The sequence below is a fragment of the Saccopteryx bilineata genome, chromosome 8 (genome assembly GCF_036850765.1).
Source record: "Saccopteryx bilineata isolate mSacBil1 chromosome 8, mSacBil1_pri_phased_curated, whole genome shotgun sequence".
In the NCBI taxonomy this organism is placed as follows: Eukaryota; Metazoa; Chordata; class Mammalia; order Chiroptera; family Emballonuridae; genus Saccopteryx; species Saccopteryx bilineata.
In genome coordinates, this window is record NC_089497.1 from 89,305,146 (window position 1) to 89,315,891 (window position 10,746).

General features: G+C 36.5%; 1 protein-coding gene across 1 annotated transcript in view; it reads left to right on the plus strand.

Annotated features, from left to right (window-relative positions):
- Positions 1-1,583: 1,583 nt before the first annotated feature.
- Positions 1,584-10,746, plus strand: part of LOC136311721 (transcriptional regulator Kaiso-like) — an 11,984-nt gene continuing 2,821 nt past the window's right edge. The window contains 1 exon segment of the mRNA XM_066240820.1: positions 1,584-1,714. Coding sequence (XP_066096917.1) covers positions 1,584-1,714 — 131 coding nt within the window.

Below are 10,746 nucleotides of genomic sequence, written 5' to 3' on the forward strand. Positions count from 1 at the left end.
GGAAGGAGGCTAACCCACAGGGAAAAATGAATTCAAGGGCCTTGAAAGATAGTTGGTTTCACACCCTGAGTTCAGTTTATTCATAGATTGACCTCTTTACTTACACATTTCTAAGCAAAACATATACAACCTGGCCTCTTGGTTTAATATATATCTCATTATGCTGGAAGATCCTTTTCATATTCTAATTAATTCACATATACTCACTGATTACATTACCTTCTTTTAATATTGAACGTAATATGTTTCACTTGGTTTGACTATATTGAAAAACTATTGCCCATATTTAAAATTTTCAGAGTTTATTTTTCATACCTAGAGAAGCCTAATTATTTCTTATTCAATATAACCTCCTGTGTTAGAAAAAGGAAAATTACTAATCAGGATTCTTTTAAATGGATCAAATATTTGGCAATGATTCATCATTTTGATTTTTCTTAACTATCTGAATCTTTTAATTTTAACTTTGTTTTCCACAGAATATATGACTAACAGGAAAATAAAATTTAGTAACAGTCTATAATAATTAGTATATCAGAAATTTTCAACTTTCTGTAAAGAAGTAGTTGAAATTAAAAAAAATAATGCAAATTCTAGGTTTTTTTTAACACAGCCTGGCAATAAAAGAGGATTATTGTCTATATTGTATATAGATTATTTCAAAAACATAATTTTTTGAATACTAAAGTGACTTGGGAAATATAATCTTTCTTTGCTATTTTAAAGTCTTATACATTTTTAAAATCACCATAATAAACAGATATTAACAGTTTGGTTTTTTTCTGCCAAAAGACAAATGTCGTATGTGTGTGTATGTTTGTGTGTGTGTTCTAATAAAACTCTATTTACAAAAACAGGTAGTAGGCCCAATTTGGCCCATGGACTATAATTTGCACAAGAGTCATTAAGAGAAATTCCAATAAACCATATTTTACAGTAACACATGATATTTTGGAAAATATGTCCTCTTTGCATTTTCATTTAAAGCCTGTTACTGTGAAATAACTATTTAGTGGTTATGAACTTATACACCCTAGAGCTAATAAAAATGCAATGCCTGTGATTTCTTACCCCTGCATGATGTCATTACAGAAGTGGGATTTGGCATGATGAACATATTCCTCATGTAAATCCGTTGTCACATTAAGTGCTAAACAGATTAAAAGCCACATTTCAAATACAGCTAGCGCTTGACTTATGACCACAATTGGTTCCAACAGACCGGTTCTAACATGATTTGGTTATAGATTGAGTAGGCTATATGTACAGTACTGTGAAATGATGTTATAAAAATCTTTAAGTCATATTTTATTATAATTTTCTTTCATTATTGTTGTATATCATAATTTTCTTTGTTCATTTTATGCCATTTGTATCATCTCTACACCATTTTGTTTCTTATTTTTACATTCGTCAGGTTTAAGTAAAACACTGCATTACCAGTACAACTGGTTAATATTTGCAAAGACAATTAATTTCCTCTTGGTAGACATCTTGGGAGGGGTTTGATGAAAAATATTCAAGACACAAAACACAAACTGCTGTACCGAGTCTGGGATAACAGTTGAAATGGTGCAGCGGAGATGGCGGTGCTGCCGGAGGCTGGTCCGCACTGCCGTACACCCAGCTGGGCAACGCTTGCGCTGCCAGACATGGAGCAGTCGTGGCTAGCGATTGTGGTTGTAAAGTCGAATGGTCATAAGTTGCATAGGTCGTAAATCGATCAATATTTGTACACAAAAGCAAACCCAAGAGATTTAATGTTTTCTTATAGATCAAATTTCAATATGTTTAAGCAGAGGAAACATCGTTCAACCTAAAATTTTTAAGGAATTAACCCATTTTTCTATATGAACTAGAAACAAAATACGGATAGTTTTAAGGTATTTGAAGTCATTATAACTCTTGAAAAATATACTTTTGCAATATTGAAAAGGAAGATTAACTTTCTAATCTGTAGAGTTTGGAGGATTTATCTGGTAAGTAATATTGATATAGTGAAGGGCTGGTATTTTGTAATGAACTGCACAAGTGCAATCGGTAGCATTCATTAGATGCATTAAACACCCACCAAACTTTAAAAGAGATATATTGACTACAACATGTACATATATTATGTTCATAATAAAATCATACATAGTCTTAGCATTTCAGTCAAAGAGAGATTTCTAAATGTTAAATTTCTCTGTAATAAACAATTACTGCGTGGGAAGCTGATTGAGGGTAGAGAATAAAACGAATATTCTGCATATGAAATGGATCAAAGGAAAAAGTCTTAAGGAACCACAGCTTCTTAATCATTGAATAATGATGACACAAATCAGAATTGGCAGAAAATCATGGAAGAACTTTCTGAAACCAGTTACCTGAGAAATGGTTCTATAACTGCTGTCAGCAAGGTCTTCACAATTTATATGAAAGCTAGTTATGATTCCATCATTCCCATTGTCATCTAAGCTACATATTTTTATCTTGGTTTCCTGAAACCCACCTTTAAAATGCATCTTTTAAAAAACATATATATAACTTCAAAGATTATCTTCTAAAAGTATAATAATGTGTATCAATTTGAAAAGATATATTAATCAAAAGTTAAAAATAGAATATATGAATATTTTTTCTCTTTTTACTTCCTGTTTGTAGTTTTATTTTTTAATAGCTTAGTACAAAATTCAGAAGCTAATAATATTTCGCTTAGTACAAAACTCAGAAGCTAATAATGTTTTACAAACTTCTATATGTTGTTGAGAGACATGACTATGCCCAAGAAAATCCTAAAAATAGTAAACTCCAATTAATGTCTCACTTCTCTTCCACATTCTGTTATAATATTTCATCCCTCCAGTTTTAACTCTATATATGTATTCTCATTATTATGTGGCATTATTTTATTAATATACCAAATTTCATTGTTGACATGTTTTATAAACTGTATAGAGTTTAAATTTAAATTTATAATCTATGTTACCTCTGTATTCTAATGTGTTATGCCATCTAGGCACCATCATGACTACTAAAATAAGTTGCTCCTTATTCACAGGGATGTGACTAAGGAATGAAATATAAATAGTGTAGGTAGGTTTATTGAGAAAGTGTGATAATAAGAAGAAACATGCCCAGTTATAGAATTCCTGTAACAAAAAATTTGACCTTTGGCATTTTATAAGCAAAAATTTTGTATATGAAGAAAAATATTAAAAACAAATTTACAAAGCACTAATCTAGCATGTAGTCCAAAGCCACCTTGTGACAGATGAGAATATTTAGACCCAGAGAAATTAAGCAGCTTGCTTAAGTTAACACAGCTAATTAATTACAGACCCAAGAGTAGAACAAAATCTCTGAAATTTCCATCCTACTCTTATTTTGCTCTCAATTTTTTTCCCTCTAATGCACATTGCCTTTGGATGTCCTGCAAAGATAGTGTACATTCAAGTTACAAAGAGATCTTTGTGGGATGAAATAAGCAAATAGGATTATGAAGGAATTAGATAAATCCAAGCATGATATACTTACAGTAATTTAAGGAAGAAATTAGATATCTTTGCAGAAAAGCACCAAAAATTTTCTTAGATATTCCTGCTCTATTCTGTTGAAAATGAACTCTCTAGAGTGATGGCCATGGCTTAGAATTCACCTCAGTGCTTCCTGTCACTCAAGGCTCCATGCCCTGCCATCTGTGACATTGCTTTGTCTTGACCATTTTTTTGACTGACTCCCTTTTCAGCCTCACTCCTTCTCCTCTCCATCATTATTGCCCTTCCTTAAGGCCTTCTGCTACTAACTTGAACTCATCTTTCTCTGTAATCCATCAGTGTTTACTTCAGTTTTCTCTGTAGATGCCTCCCAAATTTCTATCTCCTGTTTCTTTTCATCAAACTGCCTATGAAGAATATCTGTCTGAATGTCCCGCATATACCTCAAATTCATGGGACAGGGCAGTGGCAGAGGGTTTGAGTAGGACAATAAGCAGTCAGTCCTGGGCACGAACAGTCTGATGGAAAACCAGCACCTTGTCCAGGCTATGGTAATACATTGTTATAAGGGTTAAGTAGAAATGGAGCACAATACCGGGATGACTCAAGCAGTTCCCTACACCTCTCCGCAAACCTGCCCCCAGGTCCCTGTGTCTCTCAAACCCACCCACATTAAGATGTTCCCAAGGAAAAAGTAAGGTACTAGCCAGAAAATTTTAAAAATTATTAAAATTTATAAATAGAATAAGCAAAGGAGAAAAGTATCAAGGAGCTCATAACTAGAAAAAACTCATTTAGTATGTGAATTAAATTTAAAATGAGACTTGAAGGGAATGTATGTAGGACAAAAGGAAGAAAGGGAGAAAAGAATAATCTAGGCAAAATAAACGGCCTGGCAAGGTCTTCATGCAGAAGAAACTTAGAAAAGGTCCTGAGATGATCCCAAGGAGCCTAAGGCCAGAGCCTGTCCCTGACCTGACACACAGGGCTTCAGCTAGAACCCGAATGAGGGAATAGCAGTGAAAATGTACCTTGTGCTTATCAGAGAATTCCTATCAGGCTACAAAGTTAGAGAGTGAGGCTTCACAAAACATCTGTTGCTGTCTTAATGAGTTTTCAAGAGGTTTTATACTCTTTCCAATACCATAATCTCTGGAAGATATGACGAGCTAAAAGCTTTTGCATTCTCTCTCTGAAAATAGGGTTTTATGAGCTGACAACTGAGGGAAAGTCCGCTTGATTCCTGCTTGAGAAATCAGAGGTGCTATGGCTTCAGGTTTCCTCATGAGCAGCTACTTGATTAATTGTCTTGATAATAAGATCTTTTAAAAAACATAGGGAGAGCTAGTCCTCTATAAGAGATTCACCTACTAAATATGACCAGGATGCTTAAGAATAGAGTGAGAGGCCCTGGCCGGTTGGCTCAGCGGTAGAGCGTCGGCCTGGCGTGCGGGAGATCCGGGTTCGATTCCCGGCCAAGGCACATAGGAGAAGCGCCCATTTGCTTCTCCACCCCCGCCCCCCCTCCTTCCTCTCTGTCTCTCTCTTCCCCTCCCGCAGCGAGGCTCCATTGGAGCAAAGATGGCCCAGGCGCTGGGGATGGCTCCTTGGCCTCTGCCCCAGGCGCTAGAGTGGCTCTGGTCTCGGCAGAGGGACGCCCCGGAGGGGCAGAGCATCGCCCCCCGGTGGGCAGAGCTTCGCCCCTGGTGGGCGTGCCGGGTGGATCCCGGTCGGGCGCATGCAGGAGTCTGTCTGACTGTCTCTCCCCGTTTCCAGCTTCAGAAAGAAAAAAAAAAAAAAAAAAGAATAGAGTGAGAGACAAATCAATAAATTTTCCAAACTAAAAATTAATTAAATGTGATAGAAAAAGTCATAGCAATGCTGCTACAGTAAATATATTTTTAATTTGTGTCTCCTACACTCACAAAATCAATGGAAAAATCTCTAACGGCTACACTGCTGTGATCACAGCAAAAGGCAGTTTCTATTTTTGAGTTCCTGCTTCCTGTTATTCAGACAAACTTAGGGATTTTTTCTCCACAATTGAAATGTTTGTTGCTGACCTGTTATTTGGCCAACATGGCATGATTTTAAATGAGTGTGGCTGTATCTAAGAGGGAAAAGGTATTAACTTTGTAAAATAAATATCATGCCAGTCTGGCTCAAGGTTTTCTGGCTATTTTTCTGGATGATTAAAGATTTCTACAGATGTTGGAAACTGAATCATTGTGGAATCAAAGTTCCCCATTAAAATGCTCTCCTTATCATGCTGAATCAATAGAATGCAGTAAGTTAAAACTGCTTTCGCAATGCAATGAGTCAATGGAATATTTTAAAGTTATATATTTAATTCTTTGTTCAGTTGTATTGTGAGTTTGTCCAACGATTACATAATCACTCGATTAGTCTACTACTCTCGGTCCAGAACTCCTGGGACACTCTCCAACACATTTTTCTTCCCCACTAAGATACTTTATTACTAATAAGTTATATAACCTAGCAGCTTAAGTGATAATTGAAAAACATTTGTTCTCCACAGAATTTAAAATATGGTAATATTTAAATTTAAAAACCCTTATTTTTTTCTCTAAAGATTATAAGCCGATATTAACCATAATTTCAATACAGTTAATAAAAATAAGAACAAACATATATTGTGCACAATTCCAGACCCTGCTACTCAAAAGCTTTTCTCTAATTCTTCTTTGTCAACAAGGACCTTTTTTTTTTCTTTTTTCTTTTTTGGCAGAGGGTTGACAATAAGCTTAAAATTACGCACCTTGGTAGACCCCTTTGCATCGGGAGAAGTACGTGACCCAATAAATTTTAGCGTGGTTTCTAAGAAAGCTATTGTCTTTCTGAGTGTTTTAAAAAAAAAGAGGAGTGGGTGGGGGGTTGGATAGGAAAGAAGGAGGGAGAAAGAACTTTCCCTTCTTGTTGGTGCTTAGAAGTGATGGCCGGCTGTGAACAGGCATTCTGCAATATTGCGATGAAAACTTCCTATTTCACAGGTGGAGCAGGAAACAAGATCATCTGCATTATTGATGATTCCTTTCGAGCAGTTGTGCATCAGTTCTGGACTGCCTGAACTCAGGTTTCCTACAGTCCGATAAAAAGAAACTCCTTTATGTCTCAAAAAGAGCGCTCAGAATTGTGACAGAGGCTGCCAGCAAGCTGAACCGATGAAACACGTCGTTTCCGCATCCAGTGCCGCTGTCTCACACACGTTAGGGAACATCACTTGTATCTTGCACCATCACATTGCCCTGTAGCTGCAAAACGATAAGAGAATTATGGGGATTCAAAAATTAGTGAACTATGGATCCGTTTACAACCTAATGAAACAATTTTGTAAACTGGTAGTTACAATGTAATTTTATCTGTGAGGGTCAGAGTTTCCCAGAGCATGTTTCCGGGGGTAGCGCTCAAGTTAAAAAATGCTCTGCCATCCTGTTTGAGAAGCTCTCCATGCTTCACAATGCACTGCACATTAAAGGCTCTGAGGAGTCCTGTAACAAAAAAAGTCTGTGTCGCTTTTTGAAAATTAGTTGTCTTGAAAATGCCATGATTCCACTGCTTTGTTTTATATCCTAGCACCCTTGTAAATTCCACAATTCGGTGTTGCTGTTTGCATACATCATCCAAGTAGCAGTTCAAATCTGAACCCTCATCCTCTGACCCTAAGTTGGACACCTCAGCTGGGAAAAGGTAATTTTAAATTCTCAATGGATTTTTACACATATGACTTACTTAAAAATTAATTGTTCAATTTTTAGAAATATTGGGTATTAGAGTAATAGGAGTTAAGCCGCCATTGTATTAAAAAGAAATAATGGATTTAATCTATAGATTTAATAGGATTTAATCTATAGAAACTTTTTATCTAACTTTCTTTTCCATAAAAGACAATTTGACATTAGAAATCATAAAAGTAGAGTTTTAAAAATCAGGCAGCAGTTTTTCACATTAAAATTGTGTGTACACACACACACACACACACACACACAATGACTTTCTTTAACCCGCTATTTCCTAAAGCTATTTAATAATAAAATATTTTCTCCCCAAGAAGTACCCATTAATATGCTGCAGATTTTTGTTAAAAAACAAACACTTGAGGAAATGGTTTACTAAGTGATTTGATATATTATCTGTGAAAATAATTCATCCATATCTAAATTATTCACTATTAGTCACCTCCCCCATTTATTTTTTTATTGCATCTCTCCAAAAGATATGTTGATGTTCTACCCCCTGGTAGGCACCTGTGCTTGTGATCTCATTTGGAAACGGTCCTTGCAGATGTAAATTAAGATGAAGTCATACTGAATTAGGGCAGGCTCTACATCCAATCCCTGGTATCCCTACAAGAACAAAGGGTACATAGACCTGCAGAGCAGAAGGCCATGTGAAGACAGAGGTAGAGATTGGGGGACTCCAAATGCAAGCTAGGGAATGCCAAGGATTACTAGCTGCCATCGGAAGCTAGGAAAGCACTACAGACACATTCTCCCTCTGAGTCACCAAGAAAGAACCACCAGGCTGACACCTTGCTTTTGGACTTACTCTGTTCTGTGAGAAAATATATTCCTGTTGTTTTAAGTCATCTAGTTTGTGGTACTTTGTTAACTCCACCCTAGAAAATGAATACTCTGTCATGCTCCTGTTTGGCTCCTATCAGTTCTATTTGTTTTTAAGATTTTTCTTTGCATTTTCTCTGTAGTCTAGCAGCTGTGGGATGGGAAAGGAAGGATATGAAGTCCAAAAGAGTTTGAGGCCTGACAGCCTGTTTTAATTCTTTGAATTTAGACAAGTTACTCAGTTGTTTTGAGTTCCAATTTTCTCAATCATAAAATAAAGATAGAAACTTTCATTCACTCATCAATTCATCCAGTCCTTTGACAAATACTGATTGAATAGTAACTATGTGCCAAGCACCGTGCAGGGCACACAGATAGGTATGAAGCAGGCATTTATTAAATCCTGTAGAGGAAAAGCAGAGGCTAAGAGAGGACATAACCTGACTATATAAGCCACTCTTGGAGGTGGGAGTGGGGATTAAATGAGAAGAATATGAAGGTACTTTTTAATTTCTACCTTAAAATACAAACAATGGTTTTATTATAAATAGGATCAGATGGATAAATACTTCTGTTTCCTCTGGTCAAACTAGTAATTATTAGGTAAAAAAAAAATGTTAGTGGGGTTTCAGAAGACTGGCAGAGAAACTGTTGGAGGCTCAGAAATGGGAATAGAAAGATATGAGTTGTTTGTGAATTTATTCATGAATATTTAACAAAGTAAACCTGATCATGCTCCTCTCAGGGTTTTGCCAAAGCCCACCTACCATGTATTGTAATTAAGTAAGATGGTTAATAATTGTTCTTTATTTTCCTGCAAAAGAAGATAAAATGGATGTTTATGTTGACTCATTAAATGACACACATAAGAAATAATGTCAGAATATCAATTACAGGAAGGCAAAGTAACATTGGTGTAACATTGACAAAATATGCACCAGAACAGAAGAGAATGAATTCTGATATCAAATACCTCTGAAGTCACACAGATGTCATGACTGGAAAATTCAAGTCACTGGTACCTTTATGATGAAGATGCAAAAAATCCTCCTCAGTAACTCTGTCAGGGGACATCATCTGATTTCTAGTGAAACCATGAACCACTTCAAAGGCCTCTTCCTTAGCATTCAGAAGACTTGGCTTTCCCATTCTCATAAAGTACGCAGTCAAAAGTTTTTCATGCAAGGACAAGTACTGTCCTATGAAAACTTTATGAAATGACGTCGACTCTTCTTCTTTCAGAAACCAGTCATGCAGTACTAACATTCCCATCACAAGGGTTCATGCTTTACAGAAAGTCTATACTAGATTGCAGAAGGAATCAGAGAGCTGGAGCTCTGGGACTGAACCTTGATCTACTGGCCGGCTCTTGGGCTTCTGAATTTCATAGGTCTATAACTTACCCTTCAATTTTTTTCTCCTAAAGTAAAAAACAACTGACACAAGACTTAATACTGAAATAATGATAATGTGTAAAAAGAAAATTCACAAAAGCATATAGTTCTGCCTATTACAAAAATTTTTGGGGGCTACTTTTAAAAATATTGTTTATAGTAAAAGACATTCTGCTATTGCAGGACTCATATTAAGTTCTATTATATATTACAGGTTTATTAAGTATATTAGGTTTTTAATACCACATATTAAGTTTTAGTGTCACAACTAACATTTATGGTATGAATTTTATTTTTTTTAAAACCTCAAATTGTATTCATTTTATTTACTTAAGATTGAAAAAAAGTATTCATCGCTTCAAACCTTCCAGCAATAATTCAAAGTGAACTACCTAATTAGCACAAGGAGATTTGTTTCATGGACTCTTAAGGAATTCTGGCTAACAAGTCTCACATGTAAAATGAGCATCAAAAAATTGTGAGGAAGCCTGACCAGGCCGGGGCGCAGTGGATAAAGCGTTGGACTGCAATGCACAGAGGACCCAGGTTTGAAACCCTGAGGTCACTGGCTTGAGTGCAGGTTCACCCAGCTTGAATGTGGGATCACTGACAGGACCCAGGTTCAAAACCCCAAGTCACCCTGCTTAAGCGTGGGCTCATCTGGCTTGAGCACGGTATCGCTGGCTTGAGTGTGAAATCATAGACAGAACCCCATGGTTGCTGGATTAAGCCCAAAGGTCACTGGCTTGAAGCCCAAGGTCGCTGACTTGAGCCCAAGGTTGCTGGCTTGAGCAAAGGGTCACACTCGCTCTGCTGTAGCCCTCTGGGCAAGGCACATATGAGAAAGCAATCAACGAACAACTAAGGTGCTGCAATGAAGAATTGATGCTTCTCATTTCTCTCCCTTCCTGCCTGTCTGTCCCTATCTATCCCTTTCTCTGTCTCTGTCACACACACACACACACACACACACACACACACACACAAAAATGTGAGGAAAATATAGTGGCATAAATAGTTGAGTCACAATTATATCTACCTAGAACTACTTCAAATTATATTCATTAATTACCCTAAAATCACCCATACTTCTAAAGCTTTTCTGCCATCATATCCTTATCTCTAGTTCCTTTTCTTTAACACTCGATGGCAGTTCTCACTTGTTGACTTGCCCAGCTAAAACTAAAGAGGGTTAATGTCGTTTGAATATGATTGAACACTAAGAGACAATTTGAGGGCTATGATATTTTATTCAGAGATGGCAAATGTATGTAAGAGTATACAAACATTTAAAGA